This window comes from Hyperoodon ampullatus (assembly GCF_949752795.1).
Source record: "Hyperoodon ampullatus genome assembly, chromosome: 2".
NCBI classification, from domain to species: Eukaryota; Metazoa; Chordata; class Mammalia; order Artiodactyla; family Ziphiidae; genus Hyperoodon; species Hyperoodon ampullatus.
The window spans coordinates 108,691,575-108,709,484 of record NC_136915.1 but is presented as its reverse complement, the minus strand read 5'-3'; the positions used below and the strand labels follow the sequence as shown (position 1 = coordinate 108,709,484).

Here is a 17,910-nt window from a genome sequence, read left to right as displayed (position 1 = left end):
GTGTTCCCTGCATTGGCAGGCAGATTCTTAACCACTGCACCACCAGGGAAGCCCTCTCCCCAATTTTTCATTTGGCTTACCCTTGATTTTGTAGTTTGTTATAATATTTTTCATAGATTAATCCACATGCCAGTTCTTCATAATTTCCTTTGAGAGTGTCATGTTGGGATGAGTTATTTTTCCTTATTGGGATTTGCTCTCATTGTACCATTCTGTATTTAGCTTCCAGGAGGGAAGCTTGTTCCTGGGAATAGAATCACTACTCATTGCTTTTTCTCTTCAGTTTTTTAGGTGGTGGCAGCAGCACATCGACACATTTTGCAGAGGTAAGTTTTCCTTTGGCTGTATGGATTCTTTAGATAGTGGGTGGGTGTTAAAACCATGACAGATTTTCACTTCCCAGTGCAGCAAAACATCAGAATGTATAAGAAAAATATGGGCAAGAGTAGTCTTAGAAAGATTTGTGTTCAGTAGTTGGGGCTTTGGCAGGTTACTTTTAGTAAACCTTTGATTAGGAGAGAGCTGTGCTATATTTGAAACCTGGTGGTGTTTTCAGATCTGTTTTCTGCTTCTATATTTTGTATACGGTGTGAGAATAAAAAGCTTATGTTGTTTTTTAAATAACAGTGTTGCAGACTCTTAGTGGTCTGACAGTCAAGGAAAGAACAGGCCAGGATGAGTTGTAATTGAAGTCACAATGAGGCACAGTCTATGATTTTACACAGAGGTACTGGTTTCTAGAGATTACCTTTAATGAATGTGGTAGTTTGTAATTGGAATTTCAGGGCCAGATTAAGGATAAGATATTTGCTTGCCTTCCAGGTCTCAAGGTGGGACCTACAGTTAATTTCCAGTTCTTTATATAATGCGGCATCCATATTTTTTGGGAAAAATAATCTTAGCTAGGATTTGAAAATAAGGCATTAATCTGTATCCTTGAATACCATTTTAAATTAAACGCAGTAATTTTCTTTTTCATTTAATCCATTGACTTAAAATCTGGTTTTTTGGGACCATTTTAACCATTTTTAAGTGTACAATTTAAGTGTACAATTTTAAGTGGCCTTAAGTACTCTTTGTTTATAAGCATTTAGAGGCTGTTACCTCACAAGGGACAGACCAGCTCTGCCTACAAGAATCACTGGTTTGCTTTTGCTCCTGTTGCCGCACAGCTTGGTTAGCTCTAGAAAGCTAACAGATGCTAAAAGAAAAAAAAACTTAAATCCCATAATCAGAATTTCTTTGTGTTTCAGGATCACATTAGCCTTTTTTGGAGATAGTTCAAGTACCTGAAGAACTAGCAAAACTTTTTGGTAGTTATTTGTGTGTAAATTAAAACTGTATTTGCAGTGTATTTGAAAACTCGTATTCAATAAGAAGCCCATAAAACCCTAAGCTTCTCTCCTTTATCCTCTGAAAATTATCTTAAGACCTGTAGCTCCCAGGTTTAAAAAAAATTTTTTTTGAACTCTCTGCTCAGCTTGCCGGATCTTAGTTCCTCGACCAGGGATTGAACCTGGGCCCTGGCAGTGAAAACGCCAAGTCCTAACCACTGGACCGCCAGGGAATTCCCAGCTCCCCAGATTTTTCTGTTGTTAGATTTATAGTCAAGAAACTTAATGAAATGTTTGGGTAACAGTCCTGTTTTATTAAGGTATTTTCTTTTACTTATGGTCTGTGGTACTTCTTAATATCCAGTGTTCAGCTTTTTGCTTAACTCTGAACTGCCTTGGTACATGGGTTGACAGATTATGTCTTTGAACTCCCACTTTCTCATTTTGGTGGATGGAAAAACATTACTTAAAATTGATTCTGCTAGCCAGGCCTGGAAGCCTTTCCGGTTTCAGTAATTTTTTTCCTTGTGTGTGCTATTCCTGATTACACAGATTTTCACTTACTGGTTATGCATATGCAGAAGAGACTTCATCTGATTTTCCTTAAGTGTTAGTTCTCTTTTAGGAGATGGAAATACATTGGTCTGTCAGTTTTATAGATATGACTCACTAGGAGGAGATGCATTCAGAAGAAAAATAAATATCTATAGTCAGTTTCCTAACTTTAGTAATGCTAAATCTGACACTGACTGCATAAGTTATCCTTCAGGTTTTGAAGTAATTTTGCTTAGTCATAGCCTGTGACTTCATGTTCTTAAGGGTTTGTAGCAAGGGCATGATTATGCCCAGTTTTCCCTTGTCATCATGCCTGAATATTTCAGTTTTCTCCTTTTTAAACGATATTTTGCACTTAAAAAATAGAAAAAAAATGTCTTATCTTTTAATACTGTGGGAGTTGTCAGGGATTTAAAAAATCATCTAAGAAGTATATGTTTAGTGCACTTCCAGCACTCTGCTAGAAGTAGGGGCAAGAAGCAAATGTTACGGTTGCCTTGCCAGCAAGGAACTTATAATTTAGTTGGGGAACAAGTGCAAACATATGAAACAGATATGAAAACAAGTGTGTACAGAGAGTATAATAAACTTATTATGGGGATGTAACAAGTACAGTAGAAGGGAGAGATTAGGTGGGCTGCAGTCTTTGGGAAGACTAAAATCTTTAGGAAAGAGGTCAAATGACATAGTGATATGCACGGATCCAGACTGCCTGAGTTTAAACCCTGGGTCTACTGCTTACTGACTAGGTAACTTGGGCAAAATTACTTAGAATTTCTCTGTGCCTCTGTGTTCTCCTTTATAAGTTGGGGAAGATAATAATACCTACCTCAGAGGGTTGTCATGAGGATTAGGTGAGTTGATACATGCCAGGTGTGTGGGCCAGTGTCCCTGACATATAGTGAGTGCTTAATAAATTTTAGCCATTATTAAGACTTCATGGAGAAGGAAAAACTCCTTCATGGAGAAGGTAAAACAAGGCTTCAAGTACTAGAGCCTTGAAGGGTAGGTGGAATTTAGATAAGCAAAGAGGTGAGAAATGCTATCTCAAGATAGTATTCATAGGCCATAAGGTCTTACACCCATGTCCCTGGAGGAAAAACTTAGAAAGAAAATTATGTGTGGAGAGGGCTTTACTGGTGGCACAGTGGTTAAGAATCCGCCTGCCAATGCAGGGGACACGGGTTCGAGCCCTGGTCCAGGAAGATCCCACATGCTGCAGAGCAGCTAAGCCCGTGCACCACAACTACTAAGCCTGCGCTCTAGAGCCCGTAAGCCATAACTGCTGAGTCCATGTGCCACAACTACTGAAGCCCGCGCACCTAGAGCCCGTGCTCTGCAACAAGAGAAGCTACCGCAATAAGAAAGCCCGCGCACTGCAACGAAGAGTAGCCCCCGCTCGCCGCAACTAGAAAAAGTCCATGTGCAGCAATGAAGACCCAATGCAGCCATAAATAAACAAACAAACAAACAAATAAATAAAAAGAAAATTATGTGTGGAAACGAAAGCTATTTTTCTTTTCTATATTTCAGTTGGTAATTTCAGCAAAGGCTTATGCTCAATTTTGCTCTGTTTTTTTTTTTTTTTTTTGCGGTACACGGGCCTCTCACTGTTGTGGCCTCTCCCGTTGCGGAGCACAGGCTCCGGACACGCAGGCTCAGCAGCCATGGCTCACGGGCCCAGCCGCTCCGCCGGCATGTGGGATCTTCCCAGACTGGGGCATGAACCCGTGTCCCCTGCATCGGCAGATGGACTCCCAACCACTGCGCCACCAGGGAAGCCCTGCTCTGTTTTTCTTCAGCCAGAGTTGCTTGTACAATGAAGAGGTTATTTTCTTAATTAGCATTTACTAATAGCTGAATTCTTAAAATACTAGATATATCAGAAGAGGCTTAGTCCAAGCAAAATTTCTAATATAATTGGTATTGATTTTTTTTTCTGTATTGGGTCTGGGGTGGGGGAGATAGGGAGGGTGGATGAGTATGGAGGAGGGTTGCCAGTTAAATGGGAACTATGAGTAATGTGTGAGGGTCAGTGGAGAGTGAATCTAGAAATGTTGCTAGCAGTTTGTAGAGAGAGAGGACATAGCTATACTGAGGTTCCTGTTGATAACCTGGGGAATGGAGCCCATGGCTATCTGAGGGGTTTCATTGACTACTTGAAAGCTTCTGACCATGACCTGGTGCCAGTGAGACATCTGATCGGAAGGTCTCAACTTACCTCAGTTTTATCACTTCAGTGCAAGAGCGGCTGGCTGTAGCTGCTGCCTCAGATTAGCAGAAAATAAGGTAGGTGGCTTTCTAGAAAAAGAACTCCCAGGTGTACAAGAAGGCAGGGTACTCTGAGCAGTCTGATTTATATTTATTTAAATGAAGTTTGTTTTGCTACATATGCAGCATTACAATGGGCAATAAAAAAGGTATTAAAAAGCATCTGGAGTCCCACTATTCTAAGAGCCCCCTTTCTCCGTACATTTCCTTTCAGGTTTTGTCTTGAGGCATAGATACTGAAAAATATTGTAACAACATTAAGAAGATTTTTTTAAAATGAAAAATCTTCCATATTCTCATTACCTTATTTTTGCTTTATTTGTTTGTTTGTTTATTTTTAATACTTTCCGTTTCTCACATTCATGCTTCATAACTTTTCAGATGTAATCATAGGATATACTGTATTGCATTTCTGATTTTTAAAATTTACTTAGGATTATGTTATAAATCTTTTTTCTTATAATCTCTTCATAGTTATAAGAATTATATATTTTATGACTTCATATTATTTCATGCCTGTGCTATATTAAACTGTTATCCTGTGTTAAAACCTGTCTGGGGGGCTTCCCTGGTGGCACAGTGGTTGAGAATCTGCCTGCCAATGCAGGGGACACGGGTTCGAGCCCTGGTCTGGGAGGATCCCACATGCCGCGGAGCAACTGGCCCCGTGAGCCACAAATACTGAGCCTGCGCGTCTGGAGCCTGTGCTCCGCAACGAGAGGCCGCGATAGTGAGAGGCCCACGCACCGCGATGAGGAGTGGCCCCCACTTGCCGCAACTAGAGAAAGCCCTCACACAGAAACGAAGAGCCAACACAGCCATAAATAAATGAATAAATAAATAAAAAATTAAAAAAAAAAACCTGTCTGGTTATATGTGATGGTTGATAGTTGATCATACCTCTTCCCTCCATCTGAGCATGTAGAACATACTGAGAAATAAAACATAGATGCCAGGCAGATGGAAATAAAGATTTAGTTTTTATTCAGCCAAATTGGAGAGCACAGTTGATCTGTGGCCAAATGGACATCCTAAGTCTGCATAGGATGACCCACTTGAGAATTAGAGGCTGCTGAGCAGGCACAAATACTCAGAACCACTTCTTTTGCTTTTGTGCAGCCTCCTTATAAATGAACTCCATCCATTGGAGAAATGCGAATTAGCAAATGTTAGACTTTTGCCACTCACCAAGCAGATGCATCACTCCTCTGGTAGGGAAGAGTAATGAGGAATGAATGAAGAGGTCAGAGGTGAACATGAAAGCTCTGATTCCTCCCTTTTAAATGATTAAGCCTAGTGAAAAGAAGTTAAAGATTTCAAACCTTTAACTTTCCTTTACCAAGTAAATCATCCTTTATCTGTTTGCTGTTCTTCCCAGTCTCAGCCAGAGGGCTTGTACTCAAATGCCAGGTAGAGTTTGGGTTCTTTGAGCAGCTGCAGCCTGGATGGGATCTTAAAGGTTGAATTAACTCAACCAAATCTTTCATCTGTCTCACTTTTTAGTATGAAGGGTTAAAATAGCTCATTTCACAGTGCTGCCTACTTCACATCCAGTCCATTTGGAAATATCAAGTAAAACTCCTGAGCTCTTCAACAGTTGTTCAAAGAAGAACTATGTTTATGTCATTCATGACTAAGTTCACACCAGTAATACTGTTGCCAAGCAAAGACCATAACACAAACTCAATGGTAGCTGAAGGAAGAAGAGTGAAACAGAAAACAGTCTTGGTGTCAGCCTTGCCAGTTTTTTGTTCAGTGACTGCCAGTTGACCAGAGTCCATAGCCTCTAAATTTAAACTCATTTGGGAAAAGGTGCCTTTCAAAAGATTGTTTATGGCAGAGTGTTTACATTTTGGGGGGTGGGTGGGCATTGGACATCGTATTTTTTTCTTTGTGAATGACATTTGAATACTCTATTTTTATAAAACTTAGGAATTTGCCATAGTCACCCATAGTCTTTTGTAAAAAAAATTATTTATTTTATTTATTTTTGGCTGCGTTGGGTCTTCGTTGCTGTGCGTGGGCTTTCTCTAGTGGCTGCGAGCGGAGGCTACTCTTGGTGGTGGTGTGCGGGCTTCTCATTGCGGTGGCTTCTTGTTGCAGAGCATGGGCTCTAGGTGTGTGCGGGCTTCAGTAGTTGTGGCACGTGGGCTCAGTAGTTGTGGCTTGTGGGCTCTAGTGCATAGGCTCCGTAGTTGTGGCGCACGGGCTTAGTTGCTTTGCGGCCTGAGGGATCTTCCTGGACCAGGTCTTGAACCCGGGTGCCCTGCATTGGCAGGCGGATTCTCAACCACCATGCCACCAGGGAAGCCCCTCATCCATAGTCTTGAGATTTGTTTTGAGAGTCCTTTCTTTCCCAGCCAGCATATTATAAACCTCTTAATTTCCATTTATTTTTGATCCTTATATTCCAGGCATCCCTGAGCTGATTTGAGGATGAGCACTGTTTTTATTTTTCTTTCAATATCCACTGCTCCTGGTAGTCATTCTAATTCTTCTTCTTCTTTTTAAAAAACTATTCTAATTTTCCTTAATTTATTGAACAAATAAATTTATTTTCTAGAGACCCAATGCAGCCAAAAATAAAATGAATAAATAAATAAATAAATTTATTAAAAAAAAAAAGCTTGTATCCAGGCTATGTAGGGACCTTTTAAAATGGAATAATGAGCAAACAACCCAGTTTCAGAAAATGGCAAAAGATTTGAACAGTCTGCTTCACCAAAGAAGATATATAGATGGCCAAAAAAAAACAATGCTCAACATCATTAGTCATTAGGGAAATGCAAATTAAAACCACAATGAGGGAATTCTTTGGCGGTCCAGTGGTTAGGACTCTGCTTCCACTGCAGAGGGCATGGGTTCAGTCCCTGGTTGGGGAACTAATATCCCACATGCCGCGTGGCATGGCCAAAAAAAAAGAACCACCAAAATGATACCACTTTACAGCATGGTTAAAATTTAAGACTGACCGTGTTAACTTTTGGTGAGGCTATGGAGCAACTGAAATTGAATGTAAAAATGGTACAACCACTTTAGAAAACAGGCTAGCTGTTTTTTAAAAGAGATAAAAATACATCAGCCATATGATTCAGCCATTCCCCTCCTCTAAGATATGTACATAATTGTTCATAGCAACTATTTGTAATAATAAAGAATTAGAAACAACCCAAATGCCTGTCAACAGGCGGATGGATAAAGTTAAATAAAATTTAAATTATTTCAGAGGTAATTTGTTTTTTTTCCATTTAGTCTTTGTTTAGTGATTCCTTGGCCAAACCCAACAAACGCTCCCCCCACCAAGACCCTTTTAGTAAAAAGTATGTACAATAGAATGGTCTTATCAGGCATTCTTACACTGCTTTGTCACAGCTTTGCCACAGCTTTCTGATGAACCTTCTATAAGTATTTTATAGACACCTGTCTTCACTTTGTGGTGATGCTGCCTTTTTTTACAAGTGTATAAATACATCCATTTTATTCAATCTTACTTTATTCTATGGTGGAAATGTGGATGTCATTGTTACAAAACACAAGGTTGTAATGTTGATCTAGATGGTTGACTATGCTTAGGACAGAAGTTCATGATCACCTTTGGCTCAAGTTTTTATTTTTAGTATGGGAAACTGGTCAGAGGCATGTGGATCTGAGCTCAGTGTTAAGGTCCAGACATTGGCTTGTTTCCTTTTTTTGTTTTTAAATTAATTTATTTATTTTTGGCAGTGTTGGGTCTTCACTGATGCGTTGTGGGCTTTATCTAGTTGCGGTGAGTGGCTGCTACTCTTCGTTGCAGTGCGCGGGCTTCTCATTGCGGTGGCTTCTCTTGTTGCGCAGCATGGGCTCTAAGCGCACGGGCTCTAAGCCCACGGGCTTCAGTAGTTGCAGCACGTGGGCTCAGTAGTTGTGGCTCGCGGGCTCTAGAGTGCAGGCCCAGTAGTTGTGGCTCCTGGGCTTAGTTGCTCCGTGACATGTGGGATCTTCCTGGAGCAGGGCTTGAACCCGTGTCCTCTGCGTTTGCAGGCGGATTCTTAACCACTGCACCACCAGGGAAGTCCTGGCTTGTTTCTATATGAAGGAAATAGTTTCTTGGTATATAAATTTTTCCCCCTGTGCATATACTTAAAAGACTTCTCTCCTCCATGGAATTGGAGAAGCATACATTTCTTTAATTCAGAACTGCTGAATTTTGAAGTGTTAAAAGTTAATCCTCTCTTTTTTCAGTATTTCTTCTTCCTATTTCCTCTTTCTCCTTTTCTTAAAACCAGTAACATGTGGTTTATTTCTGGTTTTTACTAGTTCTGGGACCATTTGGACCCCACGATGTTTTTCCAAGATTTTAGACCCTTTCTGAGTAGCAGTCTACTGGACCAAGATAATAGAGCCAATGAGAGGGGTCACCAAACTCACACTGACTTCTGGGGACCAAGTCGGCCGCCACGGCTGTCAGTGACTCAAAGATACAGATCTCGAGGAAGTACTCGTCCTGATAGATCCCCTGCTTTTGAAAGGTGAGTGCAAAGTTGTTATTTAAGTTCTTTTAAAGGGTAGTTTCAATGAAGGACATATTGACATAATCTAATCTTTATAAGGTTTTCATACTTATTACCTTTGTGGACAAGATGGGGATATGTATACAGAATGAAAATGAAGCTAAATTGAGTGTCTATACTCAACTAGTATAGTTTACTGATGATGATAAACTGAAGGATGATAAAACTAATGATATAGGTCTCTGGTTAATATTTTTATTAATATTTCAGATTAATATATCAGTGGTATGTTTGTCAAAACTTCAGAAGATACTGAAAGGGGTAGCAGATATATTGGATGACATTAGGATTCAAAAAGACCTCAGTAGATTAGAGCAATGGACTTAATATGAAATTTAATAATGATATAGAGTCTTCTGTAAAACATTCATGCAACAAATATTTAGTGAGTGTCTTTTATGCTGGGACACTTGTACTGGATACTGGGGATATAATGGTGAGCAAAACAGATGTTGGTACTTGATCTCATGGATCCCATTTAGTAGGAATAATAAACACTAATTTTTCTAAAGTGTTTGCTGTATGCATAGGATTGTGCTTCATGCTTTTTCTGCTTATCTCATTTAATCCATATAAAATGGTAGGTATTGTTGCTATTCTCATTTTATATAAGAATAAACTAAGACTCAGAGAAGTAAGGTAACTTGGATCAATGGTGAATCTAGGACTTGAACCCAGGGATATATGCATCTTGTGCTGCACTGAGATAGCAGCTGCTAGCCACATGTGGTTATATCAATTTAAATTAATTAAAAGTTAAAAAGACTCAAAATTCCTCAGTCACACTTGCCACTTTTCAAGGGCTCAGTAGCCACAGATATCGAGTAGACACCATATTTCACAGCACAGGTTATAAACATTTCCATCATCTCAGAAAGTCCTATTGGACACTGCTGTTCTAGAGTCTTCACTCCCCTCCCCTCCACACACCTAGATTTTACTATTAATATTTTACTATACTTACATTATCACATATCTATCCATTGATTTGTCCATTAGTTCGTCTTATATTTTGTAAATTTCAAAGTTAGTTGCAGACAGTCTTTCTTAGGACAATTATGGGATATGGGAAGTCTGATTTAATGGGATTGTCTACGACAAAAGCCAATGATATCTTAGACTTTTAATAACTTATGGTGCTCAGAGTTAAATCTATCATTTCCTGTTCCAATTAAACTGTATCTATATTACTTTCCCTTTACTACCTGGCTTGGACCCTATTGTTGAACTCCTCAACTACAGTTCATCTAAACTTTTACATCCTGTGCTTTTTCTCTTGCCAGTCAGTGCTGTGGTCCACTTTTCCATGCTCCTTTACTTGGCAATGGATAAGTACTGCTGGAGGAAAATCATATTAATGTGCCCATTGGTGTCCCTGCAGCTGGTAAAGGGCATTTAATCTCCATTAAACTGTCAGTGCTTTTAATTTGCATTTCCCTCTGCAAATATTTTGAATGTTCACTACATTTCAGTCTCCGAATTTCCTATCTAGTAGATGATTCTCAGCAGCTTATTTGTATTTTTCATTATAAAAATTAGGACTTTAGGCATGAACTCCCCAAATCCCTGTGCCCAACTTCTTTGACATCAGTATTTATTTTTCCTTCCAGTCTCCTGAGATGAGGTATCTTTTCTTTTTTCAAAGCAACTCCATCAGCCCATGTACCTATTTCTTTTGGGATTTTGTTTCATTCATTTTCTTCTCCCTGTTCTCTTTTCCCCCTTTACTGCTCCCTGTCCCGTCCCCTTATACCCCTCCCTCCTCCTTTAGCTCTGTGGTTTTCAATTTTGTCTATACATTAGTGTCACTGAGGATATTTTTTAGAATACAGATACCTGGGCCCTACCCCCAAGGATTCTGATTTAATTATTCTGGGTGAGGTCCAAGCATTTGTAATTTTTAAAAGCTCCTTCGGTTATTCTGATTGTAGCCAGTGTTGAGAACCACTGCTTTAGTTACTGCCTAACCTTATTTCCTTCCCCTTTGAATAAGATTTCTTAAGGGGAGCCTATGTTTATTTTGTGTACTTTCTCATCTCTTATTATGCTTCTGCTACTATAGTCTGGCCCTTTTTTCACTAAAATCCCTGGTGACCTTCTATTCTGGTTACATACCCAGTGGATACTTTAAAATTTTTATTGTATGGGTCCAATTCACTGAATTCAATATTTTTGGTCTTTTTCTTCCCTCTAGAAATTCTCTACTTCTGTGACTTCCATGATAGTATATTTTCTTGACTTACCTATTTTCTGACTTCTCCTTCTTGTGGATAGTATTTCTAGATATTTGTTTTTCTAAGGGGTTTTCTTCTTACCCTTCAGCAAGGTTTCTTAACTTCGGGACTATTGACATTTTGGTTGGATAATTTTGTTCTGTAGGGCTCTCCTGTATGTTGTAGGATGTTTAGCAGCATCCCTGGCCTCTACCTACTACATGCAGTAACCAACCCCCCCTCCCCCAAAGTTATGACAACCAAAAATGTCTCCAGATATTGCCAGATGTTCCCCTGGGGGAGCAAAATTGTCTCTGGTTGAGAATACTGCTCTGTAAGCGTTTTCTGGCCATTATTAGGTTCTCTCACAGTTCTAATATTTACCTGTATACAAACACTCTCAAATCTATATTTCTTTTTGACCTTTCTCCCTAATTTAAGATTCGAATGTATAACCTCTTCTTAGACATTTCTATTTGGATGTTCCATAGGTACTACACACTCACAAAAATGGAAGCCAAACTCTTTTCTTCCAGACCTGATCCTTTTTCTTTATTTCTGATTTTGATTGGAAGTACCACTCTCTACCTCGGCATTAATCTAGAATCTTTTCTTTGTCTCATCCAACTCATATACACATCCAATCAAACATTAAGTCTTTCTGATTTTTTTTTCCTATTTCTCAACTCCCATTTTGTCCAACCATTTTCCCCCTAGTTCATATCTACATCTTGTTTGCCTGCACTATTGCTTTAGCCTCCTTCAAAGCTTTATCTTTTTTTTTTTTTTTTTTTTTTTTGCGGTACGCGGGCCTCTCACTGTTGTGGCCTCTCCCGTTGCGGAGCACAGGCTCCGGACGCACAGGCTCAGCGGCCATGGCTCACGGGCCTAGCCGCTCTGCGGCATGTGGGATCTTCCCAGACCGGGGCACAAACCCATGTCCCCTGCATCGGCAGGCGGATTCTCAACCACTGTGCCACCAGGGAAGCCCAACTTTATCATTCTTAAATTTACTCGCATATTACCCTTGCAGGATTATCTGCCTCAATTTTCAGATCTGTATCACTTCCTGCCTTAAAATCCGTTGTCATGGGGTCTATAACTTCATATACAAGGCCCTTTATGTAGAGGTTTTAAACTCTCCCGACCCCTGTAGCCTTGTTTCTGGTCACTTCTTGCTTTTTTTTATTCTACCAATACGAAACTTGTAGTTTTCTACATATGCCATACTGTTTCATGCTTCTATTTGTTTTCTTAATCTGTTTTCTCTGGCAGAAGTACCTCTACTGCTTTTTTAACCCAATTAATCAGTCCTTCACTGAATTTAGGAAGCCTCCCATGACCGCCAGGACTGTATTAAACGCTCTTCTTTTGTGCTTCCCCAAAGCACCTTATGCATTCTTCTATGCATACTTCTAACTACACAAATTGAAGTTATTTTAATACTAGGTAGCATTCCTGAAGAATACATACTGTGCCAGTCTTGACATTCATTAGCCCATTTAATGTTCCCAGTAACCCTATGAGGTAGGTATTATTGAGGAAAATTGAGATTTTGCCTTATTAGAGCCTCTGTTAGTTATCTATTATTGCATAACAAATTACTCTAAAACTTGGTGACTTAAAACAGTAATAATCATGTATTCTCTGTCAGTTTCTTTGGGTCAGTAATTTGGATAGGGTATGGGGAAATAGTTTGTCTTGGCTGTATGATGTCTGGGACCACAGCTAGAAGACTTAAAGCTTAAGACTTGACTGGAATTTGCAGGCTTATTTGCTTACATGTCTGGTGGTTAATGCTTGCTCATGGCTGGGGGTCTAGTTCGTGCTGCCAGCTGGAAAACCCACACATGACCTTCCTTAGTTTTAAGAGTCAAGACATGTTTTTTGGGGTTTTTGCAAGATGTCCATTAATTTGGATTTGTCTGGTTGTTTCTTCATTCAGATTAAATACCTGAGCAAGAATACAAAATAAATGATGTATCCTTCTCGGTGTATCACAACAGAGGGTGCACATGATGTCAGCTTGACCCATCATGGGTGATGTTAAGTCTGACCATTTGGTTAAGGCAGTGCCTGCCAAATTTTTCTTATAAAGGTGCCCTTTCTCTTTTGAAATTAATATATAATCTGAGGTGATACTCGGAGATTGAGTAAATATCTGGTTCTTTAATAGTTTTTTACCTAATGATATTAGACTCCACTGATGATTCTTGCCTGAATTATTACTATAATGGCTATACAATAATGATTTTCTATTTATTTGATTCTTTCTACAGCTATTAGACAATCTGTTGTTAAAAAATTTTTTTTCTCTCTCCCTGCCCTACCTTATCTGTCTACTTACTTATTTTAGCCCAGACTCATGCATTTTGTTTTAATCATTATTCATTTTGATGATCAAATAATCTCAGTTTGGCCGGAGAAATTGGATCTAAGCATTTTAGGTAGCAGCCCTTGTTCACAGCCCTTAAATTAATAAGAGAGTTGGGACATCTAAGTAAAGTGATCATCTTGTGTTTCTCTGATTATTAGCTGATAATTTCTTGCCAGTTGGACAAATGGAGCTTCTGCTGCGTTTCCTTTAATGGAAATAAAATCTTTCAAGAAGATTTTTTTTTAGTTGTCAAATAAGAACAGGGAGATTTACCCTAATTTGTCAGTTCTACTGTATGAATGCTTAAAAACAATATGAATGCTGTTAGGCAGCCATATATCCTGTCTGCAATCTAATAGAGATGAAGGTGACTAACATTTACCAAATGCCTAGGATTTTTTAGGCACTAGGCTGTATACACTCTTCTCACAGAGCCGTTGAGCTGGGTCATGTACAGTTAAAGAAGACAGGGTTCAAATTTTAAACTGTTTTGCTCAAAAATTCCTTGCCAGACTAATAAAATATCAATGTGAAGATATTAGCTTGGATCAGTTCTCCTTGGTTGCTTTGCCTCTTTATACCGTAGGAAATTGTGGTCTGTTCTGCTACTACACTGTCTCTTTAACTGATAGTAAGAGTGGGAGAAAGACATGAGCTTCCTTTTCTCACATGTCCTTTACTGATAATCATATTACCTTAGTAACATGCAAGCAACAAATAACCTGACTTAATGATGGCTCAAACAAGCTTTTTTTTTTCTTACATGTAACAAGTCTGTAGGTAGGTCACAGCAAATTAGTTCAGTGTGTCAACCATGTTAGGGTTGGATCTCTGTGATTCTCTTGGTCTTTCCCTCATGCTTACTGCCTTAGGACTTCAGGCAGGAAGAAAAGGGAAAGGAATAGCACCAGTTTATTTGTCCCATATTTTGAAGGAAAGGAAAATCTTTTTCACTGCTCCACTTCCACCTCTTCACTTCCTGCCTAGAAAATTCTATTCCCTGGGCACTTTGTCACATGCTCCCCACACCCAGCTGTAAAGAAAGCTAGGAGAGCATGGATTTAGCTTTTCTGTCCTTTGTAGTAGGAGGTGGCAAGGGAGAAAGCTGTTGAGAATGGATTTGGGGTCAGCCTGTCAGTGTCTGCTAATTAGCTATTTTATTAGCTACTTCAGCTAATAGAATAAGTGGCATGTTATTTCATTATTTTATATTAAACAATGTTATAGCAATCTTCTGAAGACTTTAATCCTATTGCTTGTAAAATATATTAACCATGGGCGCCCCTCCCCGACCCCTTTTTTGTGGATGTCATGAACTCAGTGATTTTGGCTCTAAATCAGTGGTTTCTGCATTTTAGTCATTCAGGTACTGTATTGATGAATTTTCCCCTCTCTGTCATCATCATTATTATTATTTAATGTTTTCTTTAAATGGACCTACCTGTTTTTTTTACCTGTGTTACCAAACTCAGGTTCAGCTGCTTGCCTTTCAAAAGCCAATATTTGAGAGACCAGTGTTGGTAGGAAAGGAAAGTTTGCTTTATTTAGGAGGCTGGCAACCTGGGGAGAAGGCAGACTTGTGTCCAAAGGTCAACTCCTCTGCTTCTGATCAGGGGGCAAGAGCTTTGAAAGGGGAGTTTCAGGGGTGTATAGGCAGAGGGAGGGGGCTATGTGCAGAACATCACAGTCAGCTCCAGCAGTCATCTTGCAGTTGGTCATGCGGTGATCTGATCAGCATCATCTTGATTGTTTTAAGTACAGTTCATCTTCAGTTCCAGGGTTGGTTTATTCCCATTTCCTTGAGGCCAGTTCTCAGAATTGTTAAGATGGAGCAGCTTATGTCATGGCTACAGTCTGGTCATCATGTAGTTAACTTCTTCCACCTGGTATGGGTTTCAGTATCTGCAAAACAGCTCAAAAGCTATGGCTCAGAATATTATCTGTAGACCTTGAAGAGGAACTAAAGGTCCTTGACTTTGTTTAACAACTAAACTACTGTTTGGTTTTGTTTGACTGCTTTCCTTTGCTTCTGTATTTTCCCATTTCTCTGATTAATTTTATTCTAAAGTTTTTCTAGAGACAAGAGACAGGCAGAGGACATGGTGGGGTCTGTCCCAGGAAGGCCCCATAGGGTCCTTCTGTTACACTTATTTAGATGTTCTGTGAAAAGAAACTTCGCAGTATTATCTGTGTAAACATTATTGACTGTATATCATTAGCTGTTTGTTTGGTTTTTTTTTTTTCCACTTAAGTAGAGACTACTTCCTGCTGTAGGATCAGAAAATGCCAGATATTACATTTTCATTCTAAGCACGCACTTAGGAAGAAAATAGCCAACCATTAGAGAGATGTGTAAAAATGGATTTTGCTGTGTTTATATGGAAAATAAAAAATCCAATTTATGTACCCGTTTATACCTGTTGTAGTTTTTTCTCACTGCTCCATGGGAGTAGGGACAATATCTAATTAGATATCATTATTATCTAATTTTCTTCACATAGCAGGATATTTTGTCGAACTTTCCATGTCATTACTTATAGACCTGCCAGATCTGTTGCATTTAAACACACGAATAGAATTCCATCTTACGAATGTATGGTAATTAATTTAGACAATTCCCTAATGATGAACACTGGAGAGCTTTTAGATTTTCTTCTTTCATCATTATAAACTATAGGAACACTCCTTCTTGTTTATATATTTTTGTATGTCTGTGAGAATCTATCTTTCCATATTTTAAATTCTTTTTTTCTCTGTACTTCATTTTGGATATTTTCTATTGACCCACCTTCAGTATCATTAGTCTTGTCTTCTGCTGTTTTTGATCTCCTGTTAAACCTATCAGATGAATTCCTTATTTCAGATATGATGTTTTTCATTTCTAAAATTTCAGTTTGATTGCTGTATGGATTCAGATTCTTTGGTGATATTCTCCATCTTTATTTGAACATACTAGTCATAGTTAATTTAAAGCCCTTTTTTGGTAACTTCAGTATCTGGATCACCTCTGGGTATTTTTTTTTAACATCTTTATTGGAGTATAATTGCTTTACAATAGTGTGTCAGTTTCTGCTTTATAACAAAGTGAATCAGCTATACATATACATATATCCCCACATCTCCTCCCTCTTGCGTCTCCCTCCCACCCTCCCTACCCCACCCCTCTAGGTGGTCACAAAGCACCCAGCTGATCTCCCTGCGCTATGTGGCTGCTTCCCACTAGCTATCTATTTTACATTTGGTAGTGTATATATGTCCATGCCACTCTCTTCATCCCAGCTTACCCTTCCCACTCCCCGTGTCCTCAAGTCCATTCTCTACGTCTTCGTCTTTATTCCTGTCCTGCCCCTAGGTTCTTCAGAACCATTTTTTTTTTTAGATTCCATATATATGTGTTAGCATATGGTATTTGCTTTTCTCTTTCTGACTTACTTCACTCTGTATGACAGACTCTAGGTCCATCCACCTCACTACAAATAACTCAATTTTGTTTCTTTTTATGGCTGAGTAATATTCCATTTTATATATGTGCCGCATCTTCTTTATCCATTCATCTGTCGATGGACACTTGGGTTGCTTCCATGTCCTGGCTATTGTAAATAGAGCTGCAGTGAACATTGTGGTACATGACTCTTTGAATTATGGTTTTCTCAGGGTATATGCCCAGTAGTGGGATTGCTGGGTCGTATGGTAGTTCTATTTTTAGTTTTTTAAGGAACCTCCATACTGTTCTCCATAGTGGCTGTATCAATTTACATTCCCACCGACAGTGCAAGAGGGATCCCTTTTCTCCACACCCTCTTCAGCATTTATTGTTTGTAGATTTTTTGATGATGGCCATTCTGACTGGTGTGAGGTGATACCTCATTGTAGTTTTGATTTGCAACGAAGAGTAGCCACCGCTCGCCACTCGCTGCAACTAGAGAAAGCCCGCGCACAGCAATGAAGACCCAATGCAGTCATAAATAAATAAATAAATTAATTAATTCAGTATATATTAAAACCAAGTTGGAAATACTTTGTGTAGAATGGAGTTGAGTTTAGGCTCAGTTAATTATAGACAGATATTCCCCAAGTGAAAGTCCAGGCAGGATGTTTAAAAATTACGCATGCTGGAGGACAGTTTCTTTTTGGTCTTGGCTTTCCTCCCATTTCTTGCAGGGTGACTAGCACTGCTCTTTCCTTGCTACTAAATATGAATGGTACTACCCCATTTACTGTAACTAGCAAAACCATCTCCTTGGATTCCTAAGTTGCTGTGTAGGGGCAATATTAAGAACCACGGATGTAAATTAGATGTTCTTAGATGGATCTAGATGGTCAATCAGTATGTTATCTTCATCTGTCTCTCTCTTTGCTGGCATCATTATTAGATTGCTCTCCTGTGTAAAACGAAAGATAGCTAATTGTAGTTCCAAGTTTATAAGAACGTTAGAGCATTCATCCCAGAGGATATGTGCATCTGTCAACTCCCAGGGAGGATCTCTGGCTTGGCTTGTGTTTTGTGCCCACACGTCTGGTGGTGAGTGTATTATTCTTGTGTATTTTTTGAGTTAAGGGTCTGTCCCCTCTCATTTATTGAATAATCCATGTGATTGGAAATGTTACCT

General features: G+C 39.2%; 1 protein-coding gene across 1 annotated transcript in view; it reads left to right on the top strand.

Annotated features, from left to right (window-relative positions):
• Nucleotides 1–17,910, top strand: part of RNF115 (ring finger protein 115) — a gene marked incomplete at its 3' end in the record, with an annotated part of 59,084 nt that overhangs the window by 22,875 nt on the left and 18,299 nt on the right. Inside the window, exons 3-4 of the mRNA XM_079698686.1 lie at nt 284–326; nt 8,457–8,668. Coding sequence (XP_079554812.1) covers nt 284–326; nt 8,457–8,668 — 255 coding nt within the window. The remainder of the gene's footprint in view (nt 1–283; nt 327–8,456; nt 8,669–17,910) is intronic.